Source organism: Dipodomys spectabilis, unplaced genomic scaffold (assembly GCF_019054845.1).
Source record: "Dipodomys spectabilis isolate Male_0828 unplaced genomic scaffold, ASM1905484v1 ptg000004l, whole genome shotgun sequence".
In the NCBI taxonomy this organism is placed as follows: domain Eukaryota; kingdom Metazoa; phylum Chordata; class Mammalia; order Rodentia; family Heteromyidae; genus Dipodomys; species Dipodomys spectabilis.
Window position 1 is genome coordinate 3,427,270 of NW_024870681.1, and position 22,023 is coordinate 3,449,292.

At 38.1% G+C, this 22,023-nt stretch overlaps 1 protein-coding gene across 6 annotated transcripts in view; it reads left to right on the plus strand.

Moving 5' to 3' along the window:
• Nucleotides 1–22,023, plus strand: part of Nf1 (neurofibromin 1) — a 243,895-nt gene that overhangs the window by 98,415 nt on the left and 123,457 nt on the right. For 4 of the 6 annotated variants that reach the window (XM_042691650.1, XM_042691659.1, XM_042691675.1 and 1 more), the window contains exons 15-27: nucleotides 838–917; nucleotides 2,376–2,499; nucleotides 5,132–5,293; nucleotides 8,435–8,684; nucleotides 9,652–9,725; nucleotides 9,931–10,014; nucleotides 12,294–12,734; nucleotides 13,140–13,279; nucleotides 13,590–13,712; nucleotides 15,949–16,032; nucleotides 17,236–17,352; nucleotides 17,927–18,108; nucleotides 18,497–18,708. In XM_042691650.1, coding sequence (XP_042547584.1) covers nucleotides 838–917; nucleotides 2,376–2,499; nucleotides 5,132–5,293; nucleotides 8,435–8,684; nucleotides 9,652–9,725; nucleotides 9,931–10,014; nucleotides 12,294–12,734; nucleotides 13,140–13,279; nucleotides 13,590–13,712; nucleotides 15,949–16,032; nucleotides 17,236–17,352; nucleotides 17,927–18,108; nucleotides 18,497–18,708 — 2,073 coding nt within the window. The remainder of the gene's footprint in view (nucleotides 1–837; nucleotides 918–2,375; nucleotides 2,500–5,131; nucleotides 5,294–8,434; nucleotides 8,685–9,651; nucleotides 9,726–9,930; nucleotides 10,015–12,293; nucleotides 12,735–13,139; nucleotides 13,280–13,589; nucleotides 13,713–15,948; nucleotides 16,033–17,235; nucleotides 17,353–17,926; nucleotides 18,109–18,496; nucleotides 18,709–22,023) is intronic. The other 2 variants (XM_042691691.1, XM_042691667.1) reach the window with 2 other exon arrangements.

Sequence of the window (22,023 nt, forward strand, 5' to 3'; positions counted from 1 at the left end):
ACTTCTGACTTTTTCAGTGGCTAATTGGAGGTAAGAGTCTCATGGACTTTCCTGCCTGCCTGGCTTTGAACTACAATCTTCAGATCTCAGCCTCCTTTGTAGATAGGATTATAGATGTGAGCTACTGGTGTCTGGTTAATGGTTTAAATTTTATATAGTAATAATTTACATAAATAGTTATCTATATCTATAAAGTGAGTTACTGCTGTTGTACTTGAGATGCACAGTTTGATTTGCTTGCCATTTTCAATTTCAAAAACTATTTTTTGTCACAAAATATTGTGCCAAGACAGTTTATTTCCAGTCATTTCTTTTGTGGGGTGTGCTAATTTTGGGGAGACCTCCCTTCTTATTTGGGAATGAAACTACTTTGTTAAGACAGTTCTTATGGGGCTGAGAATGTGGCTTACTGGTAGAGTGCTTGCGTAGCATGCATGAAGCCCTGGGTTTGTTTCTTCGATACTACATAAACAGAAAAAGCTGGATGTGGCACTGTGGCTCAAGTAGTAAAGTGCTATCCTAGAGCAAAAGAACCTCCAGCAGTGCTCAGGCTCTGAGTTCAAGCCCCAGGATTGGCCAAAAAAAAAAGGATAGTTCTCTGAATTCATTTAACTTTACATGTACATCTACAGAAAAAATGATAGGAGCAAAGTGATAACATGCTATGTATGTTAGTCCCTAGAGATTTGTATTTCAGGGTTATTCTCAAAAGTTTTGTTTTTACTGTATATCAAGGCTCCAATCATCTGAATAAATGTGTTAACATTTGGAAAATAAATGCATGTTTTTTTTTTCCCCAAAAAAACTTCAAGTTCTTTTTCTCTTTTCACAATTCAGGCTTTGCTGGTTCTTCATCAGTTAGACAGCATTGATTTGTGGAATCCTGATGCACCTGTAGAAACATTTTGGGAGATTAGGTATATGTTCTTTTAATTTTAAAACTCAATTCTTAATCTTTAAATATTAAATTTATAGTATTTATTATCATAAAACTGTAGTATAACTGTAGAGTTTTTATAATTTTGTATTTTATTTCATTTGGGATTATTATTTTTAACTGTAAAATCATTACAGCAATGTAGAAAATAAAATTTTGAAGTGCTAAATTTTATCACCCAGGCATAAGTACTATTGTTTGGTATATTATCTTGTATTTCTTGTTTCTATGCAGTGACAGTTTTATATGTGTGTGTGTGTGTGTGTATACACACACACACACACACATAAAAGACATATATATGTATATATGTATATATATATGTATATATAAACACACATGTATGTATATATAAACAGATACACATATATACATATGTATACACACATAGTGCCAAACTTGAAGCTTGAAATCTGGGCCTGGGTACTATCTTTTGCTCAAGGTTAATACTTTGTCACTTTGGCTTTTTTTGCTAGTTTATTGGAGATTAGAGTTTTACAGACTGGCTGACTTTGAACTGTGATTCTCAGATCTCAGCTTTCTGAGTAGCCAGGATTATAGGCATGAGCACTAGTGCCTGGCTTATAGTTATATTTTAAATAGATTTTTATAGTTATATGACTATCATATTAACATTTTATAACTTTTTTTTTTTGGTCGGTCGTGGGGCTTGAACTCTGGGCTTGGGCACTGTCCCTGTGCTCTTCAGCTCAAGGTGAGCGCTCTACTGCTTGAGCCACAGCACCATTTCTGGTTTTCTAGTGGTTTATTGGAGATAGGAGTCTCACGGACTTTCCTGCCCGAGCTGGCTTTGAACCATGGTCCTCAGATCTCAGCCTCCTGAGTAGCTAGGAGGCTGTGTGTGAGCCACCTGTGCCAGGCCCTGTGAACTCTGGGCTTGGGCACTGTCCCTGTGCTCTTCAGCTCAAGGTGAGCACTCTACTGCTTGAGCCACAGCACCACTTCTGGTTTTCTAGTGGTTTATTGGAGATAGGAGTCTCACGGACTTTCCTGCCCCAGCTGGCTTTGAACCATGGTCCTCAGATCTCAGCCTCCTGAGTAGCTAGGAGGCTGTGTGTGAGCCACCTGCGCCAGGCCCTGTGAGACTCTTATCTCCAATTAACCACCAGAAAACAGGAAGTGGCGTAGTGGCTCAAGTGGTAGAGGGCTAGCTTTGAGCTGAAGAGCTGTGGGATAGCACCCAGGCCCAGAGTTCAAGAACCACGACCAACCAAAAGAAAAAAAAAATTTGGAGAATAGGGGGTTTATAAGTACTTTTAAATACAGCCTGTACATGTATTTCCTTTGATTATAGTTCTGATAACTATTTCTCTAAAGCAAACCCTACAATGGAAACTTAAGCATACCATTCTTATATATGATTATATATTAGGTTATTTATTGATAATTCTGGTAACAATGAGCTTTGCTATTGCAGTTCACAAATGCTATTTTACATCTGCAAGAAATTAACTAGCCATCAAATGCTTAGTAGTACAGAAATTCTCAAGTGGTTACGGGAAATTTTGATCTGCAGGAATAAATTTCTTCTTAAAAACAAGGTATGCTTTTATTTTATCATCCATTGTGTTTACTTGTAGATTTATAGGTACATTCTAGTTACCACAAATGAGAGAAATCATTCAACTTATGTTTCTTTGGGTCTGGCTTACTTTGCTTAATTTCATTTTTTTCCAAGTGCTTCCATTTCCCTTATAAATGGTACGATATCATTCTTTCTGATGGATGAGTAGAAATTCATTGTGTACATATACCACAGGCGGGAAAATACATTGGGGCATGATAAATTATACAGGTCTTTAGGCATTCACACAGAGTAAGACCAAAGGAGGGATATTCTTAGGAGAGGATCACAAAGGCTCAATAGCTATATGCATCTGATCACATAAAATATTTATTGAAATGAACTACAGAAAATGGAATGGAAATGAGGGTTTTTTTTTTCCTCTTTGCTGTTTTTGTTTTCTTTTCCTTTTGTCTTGTTTGTTCATTTTATCTGTCTTTGGGGGAAGGTAAGAGGGTCACAGAAATAAATGGTGGGGTAAGGGTGATCAAATGCAGCAATGATACATGGATGAGGATTGGAGGGAAAAACTGGGAGAGAGTAAGGGAATGGGTGATATTGTTCAAAAAGAAATGTACTATTTGTCTGACTTATGTAATCCCTCTGTACATCACCTTTACATTGAAGAAACTAAAATAACGTAGGCAGAATGAAAAATTTTAAATAGAAAGAAAATGTTTATAAGTCAAATTAGGTTGTAATTCAACTCCCCCTATACTGTCTTAATGAAAATAAATGACATTGAAACATTTAAGGCTTTGGCCTTAAAACTGATAATGATGAATTCTGATTGGCGTAAGCAGGACTCTCTGAAGATCTAGGAAGGATGGAGCCTGTTATAACCACAGTAGGCTGAGAAGCACATTTTGTCATTATTTCATCTATACATAACCCTTGACTGTTATAGCTAGCCGCATCTTGGAAATATGTATCAAAAGCTAAAAGGAAGAATTGGTTTTTTTTGGTTTGTTTGTTTTCTTTTTTGGTTGGTCATGGGGTTTGAACTCGAGGCCTGGATACTGTCCCTGAGCTCTTTTGTTCAAGTCTAGTGCTGTAACACTTTGAGCCACAGCTCCACTTTTGGTTTTTGGTAGTCAGTTGGAGATGAGAGTCTCATGGACTTTCTTTCCTGCTCAGGCTGGCTTTGAACCTTGATCCTCAGATCTCAACCTCTTGAATAGTTAGGATTATAGGCAAGAGCAACCAGGGCATGGCTCAAAGAAAAGGTTTTTGATCTAAGTCTGTTTATATTCCTTCCATAAAAGGCTTATCTTTTGAAAAGAGCAAAAATCATGTTATTTTAGTTGAAATGAAATTCTTCATCCTGAACTATTGAAACATGGTGAAGGTGTAGGGAATAGAAGAGCCTTGCATTTCTTTTAACATACAGTTTCTGTAACCAGTTTTTAAAATTTTCTGTTAAGATGTATACTAGGATACTTGATATGAGCTTTTACTTAGATATAGAGTCACAGCTGTGAGAAATCTTAAGTGTATCAAATTTATTGGCTTTTCAGTACTATGCATTTTGTTAACTCTTCTGTTCAAAAAAGTTATTGTGGATGGAGTTCATTCATACCTGTGTTTAGAGGAGACTGAGTTTATCCCAAAGATAGGAAAGAGATTAGACTGCAGAATTTTGTGCTCTTATCTAAGAACCTAATCCAGTCTCTCCTGAGACATAGTTGGCATGTAAATTTATCTCAAAAGACTCAACTTGCAGATATCCTGACAGGACAGGATAAAATCTTTCAGGTAAAAAAATCTTGATCACTTGTCATTGGCTGAGAATACATTATAGTTTTCATACAGTATATTTATAGTATTCATATTTTACTTGGGTCCATATCAGACTTTATTTTCATTTCTAGAATTGTTTTTGCTGATATGGAGAGTAGGAAACAGACAAGTTTGAGAAACACTGAGCAAACAGTGTCTTAGTGCTTCATGAGTTTTTTCTGAAAGTTTCTTAGGTTTGGAATAGAGATTGATAGGAGAGGTTGTCAGTAGTTCTTTCTTCCCCTATTAATTAATTAATTTTTATTGTAAAGATGATATAGAGAGGAGTTACAGTTACATAAGTCAGGTAACGAGAACATTTTTTTTTAATGATGTCATCTTTTCATTTTCTCCTGGTTTTTCCCTTCTCAACCCCTCCCCAACAAATTTATATAGTTCATTTCAACAATGTATAGAATCACTGCTGCATTTGTTCACCCTTTGTCCCACCATTTCTGTGCTTTCCCTTAAACTTACATACAAGACAAAAGGTATAGAAATCAAAAACAGACAAGATAAGTTAAACAGGACTCTATAAACATTTACACAGTGAGACCAAAGGAAAATACTCCAAGGAGATATTCACAAAGACTCCAATAGCTACTTGCATATGATCACATAAAATATGTTTATCGAAATGAACTCCAAGAAATGCGAACAAGAATTTTTTTTTGCTATTCTGCTCTTTTTTCTCCCTTTTTTTTTTTTTTTTTAATTTCTGCTTTTGATTGGGTGGTAGTTTTAAATATAAAGACAACTCAGATAAAGTACTTATCCCTCCTCCCTTTATTATCACTGCTTCAGTAGAATTTATTCTTTTCTTTTTCTAGCAGGCAGATAGAAGTTCCTGTCACTTTCTTTTCCTTTATGGAGTAGGATGTGATGGTCCTCCTGGTGGAAATACCACTCAGATGTCCATGGATCATGAAGAATTACTGCGTACCTATACTCCTGGAGCATCTTTGCGGAAGGGAAAAGGAAATTCTTCTGTGGTAAGAAGCCAGTTTTTTGTTTTTCCTGTATCATCATCTGTCTGTCTGTCTTGTCTGTCTGTCTGTCTGTCTCAGTGGACTTGGTAAATATCAACTAATTAATATACCATAGTAGTTAAAGACTTGTTAGATTTTAATTACATTGGTGTCCTTTATGCTACCTTGGGCAGCTTCTTAGCTTCATGCTAGTTTCTTAGATTTCTTTTTTTGTTGAATTTACGGACTTGGAGAGTTACTCATTTTGCTTGCTCATGGTTGGTACATTATCACTTGAACATAGCCTTCAGCTCAGCTTTTCACTAGTTTAGTCTTTTCTGCCCTGGTTGTCTTTGAACCTGCAGTCCCCCAGATCTCAGCTTTCTGAGTAGAATTAAAGGTGTGAGCTACTGGTATCCAGCTCAATTTCTGAGCACTGGTTCACTTAGAGTCCAAGCTACTCAGGAGGCTGAGATCTGAGAATCTCAGTTTGGAGCCGGCCCAGGCAGACAAAGCTGAGAGATTCTTATCTCTAAATTACCACCAAAAAGCCAAGCAGGAGCCTAAATAAAATAAGTAAAATAAAATAAAGTAGCTGGGTGAGGTGAAGCATGCCTGTAATCCCAGAACCTAGAACTGAGGGAGGTTGAGGCAAGACGATTGGAACTTTAAGGCCAATGTGAGCTACATACTGAGACCTTGTTGGGTCAATCAATCATTAGAGAGAGACAGAGAGAGAGAGAGAGAGACAGAGGGAGACAGAGAGAGACAGAGAGAGACAGAGAGAATGAGGATATTGATAATTCTTACCCCAGAGTTTTGTAAGGACTAAATTAGATCGGATGAAAATAGCACATGATTATTTGACACTGTAACTGGTAACTATAATTTTTATAAGACCTCATAAGAAAGACCATTTATACCCAGAAGTTGAAAGCTTATCAACTAACAACAGTTTATTTTTACTGAGATTAAAACAAAATATTTTGGCACCAATGGCTTATGTTTGTACTCCTAGTAATTCAGGAGGCTGAAATCTAAGGATGGAGGTTTGAAGCCTATGAGACTGTCTCCAGTTAGGCACCAAAAAAGTTAGAAGTGGAGCTGTGGCTCAAGTGGTAGAGTGCTAGCCTTGAGCTAAAAAGCTCAGAGACAATGTGCAGGCCCTAAGTTTAAGCCCCAAGACTAGTGCACACACAAAAAAGACTTATTTTTACTGAATGTGTTGGATGTGTGGCCCCCAATTTTTATTTCTTTTTTTTTTTTTTTGGGTCCGGTTGTGGAGCCTGAACTCTTGGCCTGGGCGCTGTCCCTCAGCTCTTCAGCTCAAGGCTAGCGCTCTACCATTTGAGCCACAGTGCCACTTCCGGCTTTTTTTGTTTTGCTTATGTGGTGCTGAGGAATCGAACCCAGGGCCTCTGGCATGCAAGGCAAGCGCTTTACCACTGAGCCACCTTCCCAGCCCCCCAATTTTTATTTCTGTATATAATTTCTTTTAAATTTAAATCATGTATGAGTAGAAGTATCAGATTACAATAGAAGAGGTTGTTTTCCAGACATAAATTTTTTTCTATCCTTACTTTTTAAAGTGGTCTTCTTCTTTTTTTGGGGGTGGGGAGGGGTCAGTTGTGGGCCTGGGTGCTGTCCCTCAGCTCTTCAGCTCAAGGCTAGCACTCTACCACTTGAGCCACAGCGCCACTTGCGTTTTTTTCTGCTTATGTGGTGCTGAGGAATCGAACCCAGGGCCTCATGCATGTAAGAAAAGCACTCTACCACTGAGCCACCTTCCCAGCCCAAAGTGATCTTCTTTTCAAGGTAGAAAACCCAGGCTGAATAGTAATATTATCTGCTTCACTTAAAAAAATTTGCATTTGTTTGTAAATGAGTTTCTACATTTCGTGTTTGGGGAATGTATAATTCAGCATATAATGTATCTTCTAATGTAATATTTAGTTTTTATTTGTACTCTTTCACCTAGTGCTGCAATGTATTTATTTTATTTCTTCCTTCTAGCAAATACATCTGTTACATCTTCCTTTGATATTTCTAATTGACTTGAGAAATGTAGTACATTTTTTGCTGTAATAGATTTATGCTTGTGCTAGATGTAATTTGCCTTTCTAATATCTAGAATAGGATATTTCCTATTTGACTTAAAATTCAGTGAACAGTAGGAGTATGTTATATTGGCTTAAATAATCTCAAATAGATAATTTTTTTTTTTTTTTTTTTTGGTGCCAGTCCTGGGGCTTGAACTCAGGATATACTGATTGCTGTCCCTGAGCTTTTGTGCTCAAAGCTAGCACTCTACCACTTGAGCCACAATTCTACTTCCCGCTTTTGTGGTAGTTATTGGTGATAAGAGACTCATGGAGATTCCTGCCCCCACTGGCTTTGAACCATAATCCTCAGATCTCAGCCTCTTGAGTAGCTAGGAGCCATTAGCACAAGGCTAGAATAAATGTGTTTTTTTTGGGGGGGGGGGGGGGAGGGTCTGTCATGGAGCCTGGGCACTGTCTCTCAGCTCTTCAGCTCAAGGCTAGTGCTCTACTACTTGAGTCACAGTGCCACTTCTGGTTTTATTGGAGATAAGAGTCTCACGGACTTTCCTGCCTGGGCTGGCTTTGAACCGTGATCTCAGATCTCAGCCTTCTGAGTAGGTAGGATTACAGGCATGAGCCACAGGTGCCTGGCTTAGCAGAAGCTTTTTATCATCAATACATGGTTCTGAGTGCAGTACCTTCTGCAGATTGCAAAAGGAGCTTCTGGCTCTCTCTCTCTCTCTTTCTCTCTCTGTGTGTGTGTGTGTGTGTGTGTGTGTGCAGTCTGGGTAATTTCTGTCCCTGAGCTTTTTATCGTAAGGCTTGAATTCTAAAACTTGAGCTCAGTGCTACTTTGGCTTTTGCAGTTAATTGAAAATAAGATACAAAAAACTTTCCTGCCTGGCTTTGAGTCTTGATCCTCAGATCTCAGCCTCCTGAATAGCTAGGATTACAGATGTGAATCATCAGTGCCTGACTAAAATATGATTGGAAAAAAAATCTTAAAATTAAAGGGGAAAGTTCTTACGAGTTTTGTCTGCTGGTGTGTATGGTGCATTGTTTACTGTATTGTTACCTTTTGTAAATGAAATCACTTAAGTTTCCTCTCACTTCTGACTCCCAGGATAGTACAGCAGGGTGCAGTGGGACCCCACCAATATGCCGACAAGCCCAGACCAAGCTAGAAGTAGCCCTGTACATGTTTCTGTGGAGCCCTGACACTGAAGCTGTTCTGGTTGCCATGTCCTGTTTCCGCCACCTCTGTGAGGAAGCAGATATTCGATGTGGGGTGGATGAAGTGTCAGTGCACAATTTTTTGCCCAACTATAACACATTCATGGAATTTGCCTCTGTCAGCAACATGATGTCAACAGGTAAATGTGTATTTTGGGGGGTGGGGGCCAGTCCTGGGACCTGAACTCAGGGCCTGGGCACTGTCCCTGAGCTTCTTTTGCTCAAATCTAGTGCTCTACCATTTGAGCCACAGCACCACTTCCAGCCTTTTTTGTTCCTATGTGGTACTAGGAATCAAACCCAGGGCTGCATGCATGCCTAGGCAAGCACTCTACCACGAAGCCACATTCCCAACCCAATGTATATGATTTTTTTTGATGGGGGGTGCTTGAACTCTGGGCTTGGGTGCTGTCCCTGGGCTCTTCAGCTCAAGGAGAGCGTTCTACCGCTTGAGCCACAGCGCCACTTCTGGTTTTCTAGTGGTTTATTAGAGATAAGAGTCTCACGGACTTTCCTGCTTGGGCTGACTTTGAACCACAGTCCTCAGATCTCAGCCTCCTGAGTAGCTAGGATTACAGGCATGAACCACTGGAGCCCGGCATTGTATATGATTTTTAAAAACAAATTCAGCCTGATTTGAGTTACATGACATCTGTTTTAAAAATATGAGTGTATTTGTAAATACATTTTGTAAATTTACAGAGATAGTGAAAATGATTTACTTAATCCTTTACTGAACAAAGGAGGATGAAAATCAATAGCATTTGAAGTAAAATTATTAGTTGCCCGGATTTTTTAATGTGCCATATATTTTATAAATTATTGGCAGTGTTGATTACTTTCAGATGATCTAAATTACTGTTCCTGAATTTTATACACATTAGTATATATCTTGAGTAAATCATAGGTGGGAGAATACTATGGACACTGTCTAGTTTAAGGTAAGTATCTGTGCTATGAGGTTAGTGAAGAGAAGTGTTCAGTTTTATTATCTGAAGCATTCATTTCATTCTTTTTATTGTGCCTTTGGGGTGACACTTGTCAGGTTCTCCTTTGAGAAGCAGAGCTCTTAATGCTCTAATTTGATTTGTCCTTGTTTTTGCTTAGGAAGAGCAGCACTTCAGAAAAGAGTGATGGCACTGCTAAGGCGCATTGAGCATCCCACGGCAGGAAACACTGAGGTAGGTCCTCAGTGTTCATTCTGGATTCCATTCTCAGTTTTAGAAGCCTCTCTTAGCTGTGTGATCAGGAATAGCATTTGAAGTAAATCTGAAATATGTGCCAATGAGATGTGGGATACTAAACCTGAAATCTAGCAAATTGCTGATTGGTTTTTAGCTTTTGGCTTATATTTGTTTTCAAGTGACAATTGCCTTCACATTTTAGGCTTGGGAAGATACACATGCAAAATGGGAACAAGCTACAAAACTAATTCTTAACTATCCAAAAGCCAAAATGGAAGATGGCCAGGTCAGTCTGTAAAGTTAATTTTTGTCCATTAATAGATATGCCATTTCACTGAAATAGTCTTTTGTAAATCACTCATAGTATACTAAATATATAGTTGTCGTAGACTGATTTTAATTAATTGAAATTAAATATAGTTAAAGTGAGTTTCTCAGTTATCCAGTAGCCAAGTTTATTGCACTTATTTTCCTATATTAGTTCTTATGTTAGTTACTAGTTAGTTAATACTGGATAATACTTTTAGAGAACATTAATTCCTTTACTCTCTTTTCATTTTGGTGGTACTGGGATTTGAACTCAGGATCTTGTACTGGTAGCTAGTTATACTCCTTGAGACATGCCTACAGCCATTTTTACTTTAGCTATATTTCAGATAGGATTTATTGAGGTGTGCTGGTCTTAGATTATGATCCTCCTACCGGTGTCTCCTGAGTAACTGGATCATAGGCATGTGCCACTACTGTGCCCTACTCCTTTGTCCTCTTTCATGCTTTTTTTCTCTTCACCAAGATATTTTACAGAATTTTTAGAAAAGTGACAAAAGTAGAGAAAAATAAAGATGAAACAATTCGCTTTGCTATTTTGTTAGATATTCTGATTAAGATCTAGTAGGCAGGAGATTGAAGCCCTCATATATTAAATGAAATTTAAAAGTTTAAACATTTTGTTCAACCATTATCATATAGTTCATCAGCTATTAACAATTATCATTTATTACCTCATTGGTATTTTTATATTTTTAATTTCTATGCATACATTGTATACTTATATTAGGTGTTTAAAAGAAGCTGGTTGTTTCCCCTTGCTTGCTTGCTTGCTTTCTCTCTCTCTCTCTCTCTTTCTCTTCTTTCTTTCATCTTGGAGCTTGGGTACTATCCCTGGGCTACTTTGTGCTCAATGCCAGCACTATACTTCTTGAGCCATAGTGCCACTTCCAGATTTTCTGAGTAGTTTATTGAAGATAACAGTCCCATTGTCTTTCCTGCCTGGGCTGGCTTCCAACCACAATCCTTAGATCTTGACTTCCTGAGTAGCTAGGATTACAGGCATGAGCCACCAGTGCCTGGTCCCATTGCTTTCTTTCTGTCATGGTTAATTAGAACAAGAAAAACATGTGAGTTTTTTTTTTTTTTTTCTGTTTTGCTTTGTTTTTGTTTTGTTTTGAACTTTGAGCCTGGGCCCTGTCCCTGAGCTCTTCAGCTCAAGGCGTGTACTCTATCACTTGAGGCACAGTGCCACTTCTGGTTTTCTGGAGGTTAATTGGAGATAAGAGTCTTATAGACTTTCTTGCCTAGGCTGGCTTTGAACTGCAATCTTAGCTCTCAGCCTCTTGAGCTGCTAGGATTACAGGCATGAGCCACTGGTGCCCAGCTAACATTGTGGTTTTTTTCTTTTTCTTTTTTTTTTTTTTTGGGGTCTGGTCGAGGGGCCTGAACTCTGGGCCTGGGCGCTGTCCCTCAGCTCTTCAGCTCGAGGCTAGCGCTCTACCACTTGAGCCACAGCGCCACTTCCGGGTTTTTTCTTTTTGCTTATGTGGTGCTGAGTTTTCGAACCCAGGGCCTCATGCATGCAAGGCAAGCGCTCTACCACAGAGCCACCTTCCCAGCCCCACATTGTGGTTTTTATAAAGTAAAGTAAAATTATGTACCTAATGTTATTCAAAGAGAATATATAACTTCAGAATGAAAGGTTTTGGGGATGAGTAACTATGTAATATAAAATGTGCATGCCATACAATTCTTTCACTTGAAGTGTCTAATTGCATGACTTTTTAATGTATTCAAGGAATATGTAATTATCATGCAGTCTGTTTTAGAATAGCCAATTTTATCATCTTGGAGAAAACCTCAAACCCTCATGCCTTTTAGTTATTTCTGCTGTCTCCTCCCTACCCTCATTTTCCTATCTCTGTGACCCAATCCTCTAGCCTTAGGAGAACACTAATTTTACATTCTGTCTCTCTTTCCTATTCTAGCCATTTCCTATAAATGGAATTTTAAATTACTGTGGTTTATTTCTCACATAAAATAATGTTTTCAAGGTTCATCTATGTAAATCAAAGTGTTTATAAAGACTTGATATTCTGAGTTGATTTTTATTAATCTAGCTGTGACAAAATATGTTAAGGATTCCTTAAAATGTATATAGTAATTAGAAATTTTTCTTTTGAAAATGTATAAAAGCAATGTACTTTTGTACTAGAATAAATGATCAAGAGTAATTTGTCAGGTTTTGTTCAACTTATCTTGAATTCATGCTTCCTACAAAAATTTTGTGTTTAGGCTACTGAAAGCCTTCACAAGACCATTGTTAAGAGACGGATGTCTCATGTGAGTGGAGGAGGATCCATAGATTTGTCTGATACAGATTCCCTACAGGAATGGATCAACATGACTGGCTTCCTTTGTGCCCTTGGGGGAGTATGCCTACAGCAGAGAAGTAATTCTGGGCTGGCAACCTATAGCCCACCCATGGGCCCCGTCAGTGAACGTAAAGGGTCCATGATTTCAGTGATGTCCTCAGATGGAAACACAGATACACCTGTCAGCAAATTTATGGACCGTCTGTTATCCTTAATGGTGTGTAACCATGAGAAGGTGGGACTTCAAATACGGACCAATGTTAAGGATCTGGTGGGTCTAGAATTGAGTCCTGCTCTCTATCCAATGCTGTTTAACAAACTGAAGAATACCATCAGCAAATTTTTTGATTCCCAAGGACAGGTAATGTGTTCTCAGCTTTATTTTTTCCCCTTCTTATGAAAAGGATAGCATGTTTGAATTAATGAAGCCTTTTTCTTTCAGGTTATTTAAATTAGTTACTGGCATGAATATTTCCCTATCATTTTAAAAAATAGTAAAAAAAATACATAAAGAAGAGTCATTTAATGTATGGATCAGCTTGTTTTTTAGTAACTCTGACATGTGAGTGTACCTGGTGTTATGAATGTCTTGGTATGAATAAGAGTGCCTGTTTATATCTGAGAATATGCCAGTGTGTGTATGTGGGGGAAGGGCATGCATGTGCATGTATTTCTGTATAGTATTTAGGCCAGTTAGTTTCATCTCTCTACCTCCTGAATTCTGAGTGTTGATGGAAGATCACTAATATATTTTGTTCTTTTGTAGGTTTTATTGACTGACACCAATACTCAATTTGTAGAGCAAACCATAGCTATAATGAAGAACTTACTAGATAATCATACTGAAGGCAGCTCTGAACATTTGGGACAAGCTAGCATTGAAACAATGATGTTAAATCTGGTCAGGTAAGCATTCTGTTACTGGAATGGACTGGAAACATTTTAAGAGGTAAGAAAAACCTCCTAGGTATTGATAGTGGTAATTATTGATGAATTTGGTATCCTTTTCTTTACTGCATCCAAAATAGGATGTAATAATCAGATAACCATAAGTTGTATGTAGTCTTATTTAAATAAGATTTGACTCTTATGTCTAAAGTTACATTGTCATTTTAGTTAGAGATTAAAGAATTTAGAATATGTCTTTTTTGTCTATATCTGATCATGTTTTTTATATATCTGATAATGTCTTTTGTTTGTTTTTATGCTTAAATAGATATGTTCGTGTTCTTGGGAACATGGTCCATGCAATTCAGATAAAAACCAAACTCTGTCAGTTAGTTGAAGTAATGATGGCAAGGAGGGATGATCTCTCATTCTGTCAAGAAATGAAATTTAGGTGAGTTCTAAAAGAACAAACTAGGTCCTTGTCAATATTATGTTAAATGGAATACAGAAAAATAGTAGGTGTGCAGTTATTAAGCAGAGAAGGAGCATTTTACATCTTGGGTTTGTTTTGTTTTTTTTTCTGAATATCTTCTCAAATTTCCCAAAAGTTTGCACTCATGGAAACCCTACTTTTTTTCTAAAATTGTGCCATACTAGCAGTAAGAATCTGATTCTGTTTGCAAATTGATACCACAGCAAAGTGCTAATGTGGAGGAACAGTTTTTAAGCTGTACTTGTTTATGCCCTTTTACAGCAATATCCCTTTTATAAAGTTGTCATGACACCTGGGTTATTTGGCTAGCAATTTGCACTATTAAAAAATCTTGACAGGGGGCTGGGAAGGTGGCTCAATGGTAGAGCGCTTGCCTTGAATGCATGAGGCCCTGGGTTCGATTCCTCAGCACCACATAAGCAGAAAAAAAAGTCGGAAGTAGTGCTGTGGCTCAAGTGGTAGAGCGCTAGCCTTGAGCTAAAGAGCTGAGGGACAGTGCCCAGGCCCAGAGTTCAGGCTCATGACTGGACCCCCCCCCCCAAAAAAAAAAAAAAAATCTTGTCAGAGTTAGGGGCACTGGTGGCTCATGCCTGTAATCTTAGCTAATCAGGAGACAGAGATCTGAGGATTGTGGTTTGAAGCTAGCCCAGGCAAAAAAATCCATGAGACTCTTATCTCCAATTAACTACCAAAACTGGAAGTGGTGCTGTGGCTCAAAGTGGTAGAGACCTAGCCTTGAGCGGAAAAAACTCAGAGATAGCAACAACAATTAAAATTTGATGGGGCCGGGCTGGGAAGGTGGCTCAGTGGTAGAGCGCTTGTCTTGCATGCCTGAGGCCCTGGATTTGATTCCTTAGCACCACATAAGCAAAAAGAAAAAAGCCAGAAGTGGCGCTGTGGCTCAAGAGGTAGATTGCTAGCCTTGAGCTGAAGAGCTGAGGGATAGTGTCCAGACCCAGAGTTCAGGCCCCACGACCCGACCAAAAAAAAAAACAAAATTGATGGGGCCTGGTGTCAGTGCCTTAAGCCTGTAATCCTGGCTAGTCAGGAAGATGAGATCCCAGGATTGCAGTTCAGAGCCAGCCCAGGCAGAAAAGCTTGTGAGACTCCCCTGTATCTAATAAAAACTACCAAAAATCTGGAAGTGGAGCTGTAGCTGAAGTGGTAGAATGCTAGCCGAGAAGAAATAAAAAAAAGCTCAAGGACTGCACCCAGGTCCTGAGTTCAAGCCCTAGGACCAGCATACACACACACAAATCTTGATGGGTGTGGTAGTACATCCTCCACCACATTTGTCGGAGGATCAAGGGTTTTAGGTCAGCCTGAGCAACAGCCCAGGGTACATGAATAGATCCTATGGATGTACATACATATATACATACGTACATACATAAATTTAGTTTTGGGGGGCAATATGAGATTTGAACTCAGGATTTTATGCTTGCTAGGTAGTTTCTTTACCACTTGAGCCATACTTCCATTGCTCTGGTTATTTTTGAGTTAGGGTCTCTATTCATTTTACCCAGGCCCACCGTCTTCCCATTTTATGCTTCCTGATGTAGCTGGGATGATGGGCTTGATTACCAGCTCCTGCATTTTTTTTTTTTTTTTTTTTTTTTTTTGTCGGTTGTGGGGCTTGAACTCTGGGCTTGGGCACTGTCCCTGCGCTCTTCAGCTCAAGGCGAGTGCTCTACCGCTTGAGCCACAGCACCACTTCCGGTTTTCTAGTGGTTTATTGGAGATAAGAGTCTCACGGACTTTCCTGCCCGGGCTGGCTTTGAACCGAGATCCTCAGATCTCAGCCTCCTGAGTAGCTAGGATTACAGGTGTGAGCCACCAGCACCCAGCTTTCCTGCATTTTTTTGAGATGTGGGGTTTCACTACCTTTTGCACAGGCTGTCTCTGAACCACAATAATCTAGAATAGCTAGATTATAAGCATGAGTCACTGGTACCCAGCTTAAATTTTTTAAAAATTATTATTGTTAAGGAGTTGTACAAAGGGGTTACAATTCCACAAGTCAGGTAATGAATACAGTGCTTCTTGGACAGTGTCACACCTTCCTTTGCTTTTTCCCAGTTTCCCTGACTTGTTCCTAGCCCATGTGTAAAGGAATGCCCATGTGTAAAGGGATGTATGTGATTTTTTTTTTCTTAATGTGTGTGCTATTTTCTTTGTTTTCACTATCCTTTAGGAATAAGATGGTAGAATATTTGACAGATTGGGTTATGGGAACCTCAAACCAGGCAGCAGATGATGATGTGAAATGTCTTACAAGGTAAAAAATAAAGATAATAACTTTTAAGTATTAGCTGGCTTTAGTCTAAGGCTTTAAAGTCTTTATTATAGCTATTACACATATGCTATATTTAAGCTATTTTTTGTGCCAAGCTTTTGCATTTGAAATATACAGATGTATTAATCTTTATTATTACCTTTAAAAAATACCTGAAAGTCTTAAAACTTAGGAAGAAGAGTTGTTGACAGTTGCTTGGAAAGATGATATATAAGGCCTAAAGTATTTACTTAGAAATTACTTTAGGGCTGGGAAGTTGGCTCAGTGGTAGAGCGCTTGCCTGAGACCCTGGGTTCGATTTCTTAGCACCACAAAAGCAAAAAGGAAAAAAGCCGGAAGTGGTGCTGTGGCTCAAGTGGTAGAGTGCTAACCTTGAGCTGAAGAGCTGAAGGATAGCGCTAAGGCCCAGAGTTCAGACCCCATGACTGGACCCAAAAAAAAAAAAAAAGAAATTACTTTAGATAGATAAAAGGTGTTGAGCCTTTTCTACGAGTAAGTCTTAATATGTCAATACTAGAAAATGATTAAGTACTGTGAATTATATAATAAAGCATTTGCTTTTTTTTTTGGTCTGGCCTAGTTTGACAGCACATACTTTTGATTGGTTGCTTATTTATTTAATTACTTAGTTTATTGTGGTGCTGTAGATTGAACTCAAGGCTCATAAAGGCTAATAAATAGGCCCTCTTTTCACTGAGCTTACATCTCCATCACTATACTTCCTGATTAAAGGTCATCATTATGCCAAGATTAATTTGCGGATAGTTATTATCATATTCTCTCCAATTTGAAATGTGTGGGCTGGGAAGGTGGCTTGTGGTGGAGTGCTTGTCTAGCATGCATGAAGCCCTGGGTTTGATTCCTCAGTGCCATATAAACAGAAAAAGCCAGAAGTGGTGCTGTGGCTTAAGTAGTAGAGTACTAGCCTTGAGCAAAAGAAGCTCAGGGATAGTGCTTAGGCCCTGAGTTCAAGCCCCAGTACTGGCAAAAAAAAAAAAAAACAATTTGAGATATGTTTTTTGTTCTGAACTCTGCATATTTACTCAGAATACTTAGATTGTGTTAATCGTTTGTTTAATGAAGTAGTTAATTTCTAAAGTTTGTCTGTTAGTAAGAGATTTATTTGAGGGGAAGATGGAATGAAAGAACCTGAAAGATTTGAGTTTCTTTGTTGTTATTGTTCAGAGATTTGGACCAAGCAAGCATGGAAGCAGTGGTTTCACTCCTCGCTGGTCTTCCGCTACAGCCTGAGGAAGGAGATGGTGTGGAATTAATGGAAGCCAAATCACAGTTATTTCTTAAGTAAATTTCAGCTACTAAAACTAAAAAGCAAAAAGCAAAAAAAGTCCCTTTCACCCCTTCCACAAAGCAAGTGTAATCAAAGTGACAAATGATTATGTTTAAAAAATGGGCCTAATTGCTTTAGAATTATGGCAATTGGCTATTATCTTCAAAATTATACCCTTCTTAGGAAGCTGTACTCAAAGATGGCAGGCCTGGGATAGGAAAACAAGTGTGCTGTAGTTTTTAAGGAAAATAATGTGAACAATGAAATTTCACTTGTAAGTCCTTTAAAATAGCATTCTCTAAGCTATTTTGATCACTCTTCTTACATATTAAATCTTAGAAATGACATATTAACCAGGAAACAGTGCATCTGTTTTGTATTGGTGAGATGATAGTGTGTTTTGCCAAGATTAAATATTCATTAGGGCAGCTTCATAATGAGCTACCCTGGCTGATTATCCCAAGACTAGAGATAAGGAAATACCCATAGTCACTTATGCAATGCTTATGTGATTATTCCAGAATATCCTATTAGCTTTCTGATTGACATGACCTTCAGTGTGTAAGGGTCAGCCTTTGTATTTCTCAGGTACTTCACGTTATTTATGAACCTTTTGAATGACTGTAGTGAAGTTGAAGATGAAAATGCACAAACAGGTGGCAGGAAACGTGGCATGTCTCGGAGGCTGGCATCCCTGAGGCACTGTACAGTCCTTGCAATGTCAAATTTACTCAATGCTAATGTGGACAGTGGACTCATGCACTCCATAGGTAAGATCAAATGAAAGTTTCACATTGAAATGTAAAGTCTAAAGAGGTGTGCCCTAAGATAAGTGTAGTAGAGCTGGGCATTGGTGGCTTATATCTGTAATCCTACATACTCAGGAGTTTGTAATCTAAGGATTGAGGCTTGAAGCCAGCCCTGTCAGAAAAGTCTGTGAGACTCTATCTCCAGTTAGCTAGTCAAAGCCAGAAGTAGAGTTGTGTCTCCAGGGTTAGAACATTAACCTTGAGTGAAAAAGCTGAGAGCTGAGGCTCTGAGTTAAACCCTAATTCCTGCACCAAAATCAGTCAAACAAAAAAAGAACAACATATATAGAAGTAGTAACTACTTCAGCAAGGCCATTTTAGTAAATTTTCACCTATCTTTTCATATCAGGTTTAGGTTATCACAAGGATCTCCAGACAAGAGCTACATTTATGGAAGTTCTCACAAAAATCCTTCAACAAGGAACAGAATTTGACACCCTTGCAGAAACAGTCTTGGCAGATCGATTTGAGAGACTTGTGGAATTGGTCACCATGATGGGAGATCAGGGAGAGCTCCCTATAGCTATGGCTCTGGCCAATGTGGTCCCTTATTCTCAGTGGGTAAGTTTATTGTGAAAATAGGGAAGAGTGCCTGGTACATAGCAAATGGTTAAGACACATTTCAATGAATTGATAAAGTTTAAAGATAGTAGAAACTTCATATAGTCTGCTAATCAGTTTTAGCTGTGAGGAAATAATTGACTCCTCTAGCTCTTAATAATGTTGCATCTTATTCCACCTCACTGAAAAATTTCATTTAAATACAAAAGAAAATATAAAAATACTAATTTGCATATTAGCTAAGGTAATTAGATTAAACTTTAGTTCATTGTTAGTAATGCTAGAACTGAATCTACAATTTATTTCTGTTACCTTCAGTTGGCTGTTTATTAACAATGATTTATGCAAGTTAAAATAATTTTACTTTAAGCATTCTGTTTGCATTTGAATTGCGAAACTACTTATTTGAAATACTGAAGATATTTCTTACTATTTGATCATTCTCTTTTTTTTTGGTTGGTGGTGGGGCTTGAACTCTGGGTTTGGGCGCTGTCCCTGCGCTCTTCAGCTTAAGGTGAGCGTTCTACCACTTGAGCCACAGCGCCACTTCTGGTTTTCAAGTGGTTTATTGGAGATAAGAGTCTCATGGACTTAACTGCCTGGGCTTTGAACCGTGATCCTTAGATCTCAGCCTCCTGAGTAGCTAGGATTACAGGCGTGAGCCACTGGGGCCCTGCCATTCTCTTAATTTAATGAAAAGAATATCCTGAAACTCTACATCATTCTTAATAGTATTTCTGAAATTTTCTGTTCCTTTCTGTGCTAAAAAGCTATTTAACTTATCTTACAAGAAATGACTTCATAATACTAACCATAATACTAACTTCTAGCCTGTTGGGTTGTTTCCTTAAAAGCTATAGGACCTTATTTTACATTAAAATAAAATTCAAAATCTGTCCTGGCCTACAAGGCTATGCCCAGACTCATCTCTTTATCTAATGACATTTTACTTGTTGTTTACTAAACTTTGTGTTTCTCAAGTATGTTATATTTATTTGTCTTAGAGCACTGCTACTGCTGTCTAAATACTTGTTTTGATTATTTTGATTAAATTTGATTTTAGTAAGAACATTTAACATGATCTCTATTCTACTAATACAACACTAGTTTTAATGAAAGCAATATTGCGCCAAAATTTTCTAGAACTTACATATCTGAAAACATATAGCCCTTGATTAGCAATGTCCTGAAATAGTGAAATCTTCTTGAAGTCTAAAATAAGTTCTCAAATCTTCATATGTCTTAGAAAAAGATACTATTCTGAATTATTTTCTTAACATCTACATCTAATTAACGCTAAAATTATTCAGTAGTTTTCTCAATAAAGAGTCAAGGGATGGGGATGTAGCTCAGTGGCATGTACTTGCCCAGGATTTGATTCCCAGCACCACCAAAAACGCAAAACAACAACAAAACCCAAATTAAGTCTCAGAAGCTCTAGCTTTTTTATTATACTGAATAATTTTTGTGTTATGTATTAAATGACTTTTTGTGTGTGTGTGCTACTTCTAGGCACTGTTCTTCAGTGTTCTTCTTTTTTTTGTTTCAGGCTAGTACTTTACCACTTGAGCCATAGCTCCATTTCCCACTCTTTAGTACTTAATTGGAGATAAGAATCTCATAGATTTTCCTGCCCCTTCTGGCTACAAACCCTGATTCTCAGAACTTAGCTTCCTGAGTAGCTAGATTTACAGACGTGAGCCCCTGGTGCCTGGCTTATATTATATGACTTAAAAAAAAATCATTAATTTTGGGCTGGGAAGGTGGCTCAATGGTAGAGTGCTTGCCTTGCATGCATGAGGCCCTGGGTTCCATTCCTCAGTACTACATAAGCAGAAAAAGCTGGAAGTGGCTCTGTGACTCAAGTGGTAGAGTCTGAAGAGCTGAAGAGCTGAAGGACAGCACACAGGCCCAGAGTACTGGCCCTAAATGAATGAATGAATGAATGAATGAATAATTATTTTTGAAACAAGGTCACCCTGGTTGGCATCATACTTAAGAGTCCTGCTTCTGCCTCCCTAGTGCTAGGATTACAGTAATGTGCAATTATGCCTTACTTTAATGACTTTTTAATTTTGGTGTTAGGGGTTGAACTCAAGGATTGATGCATGCTAGGTAGATTTAACTCTGCCAGAGTTGAATCTCCATTCATTTAAATGACTATTTTGAGAACAATGTTATATTAGGCCATGTCTGTTACAGCTGTGTTTAAAGAAAAATGGATTATAAAATAGCATTTAAATTTTGAATTGTGCTTTGTAAATATTTTTAAATTCAGTTGTTTAAGGTTTTCAGGATTTGGAGGGGGGGTGGATTATAGTAGAAGGACATGTAGCATAATCTAAAAATGCCTGCCCTCCGTCCCTTTTTTTCTGGTTTCATGATTGAATCCATAGTTTTTTTTGCCTTCAAGGCAAGCCTACCACTATTGAGCTGTTCCCCTCACCCAATGGCTTCTATTTTATAACTATATTATTATAATTTTACTGAATTTCATAATGGAGAGTAGAGTTGTAAAATATTAGTTATGTAACTATAAGGAACAGATTAGAATATTGGATCCTTATAGTTCTCTGACTTCTAAATTATTTGTAATTAGGATTCTTAAACTTTTTCCTTTATTCAAATATCAGGTTATTGTAAACCTGAGAGTTGGCCAGCAGTCCAACTTAATTGCTATGGACACAATCCTGGTTATTATTTCAGCTTTAGAGTTGGGACATCTTTTTTTTTTTTTTATGGTCAGTTGTGGGGCTTGAACTCTGGGCATGGGTGCTGTCCTGCAGCGCTTCAGCTCAAGGCAAGCACTCTACCACTTTAGCAACAGCACCGCCTCTGGTTTTCTGGTGGTTTATTGGAGATAAGAGTCACATGGACTTTCCTGCTCGGGCTGGCTTTGAACCATGATCCTCAGATCTCAGCCTCCTGAGTAGCTAGGATTACAGGCGTGAACTACCTGAGCCTGGCGAGACATCTTCTTATGATTATCTCTGTTCTCTCTAGATCTCCTAGCTTAAGACAAAACAGTAGTTTACTAGAAGAGTGTACCAAAAACATAAATATATGTAATGTTTATCTTGTAAGTAATAGATGGAAATTTCGGCCTTCATGCCTACCCTTCCAACTTTGTACATTTGTTTGATCTCTGGGTTTTGAATGCTAAGGCCAAGTACTTTTCTTCCTGATTTTTAAAAAATTGTAGTTTTTCAATTTATGTTTTTCATGCCTAGTCTGTGTTCTGTACTAAGTTCTCCTGACAGTATGAGAAGAATGTATTTCTTATCACTAGGCTTATTTCTGCTCAGTGATTTGCTT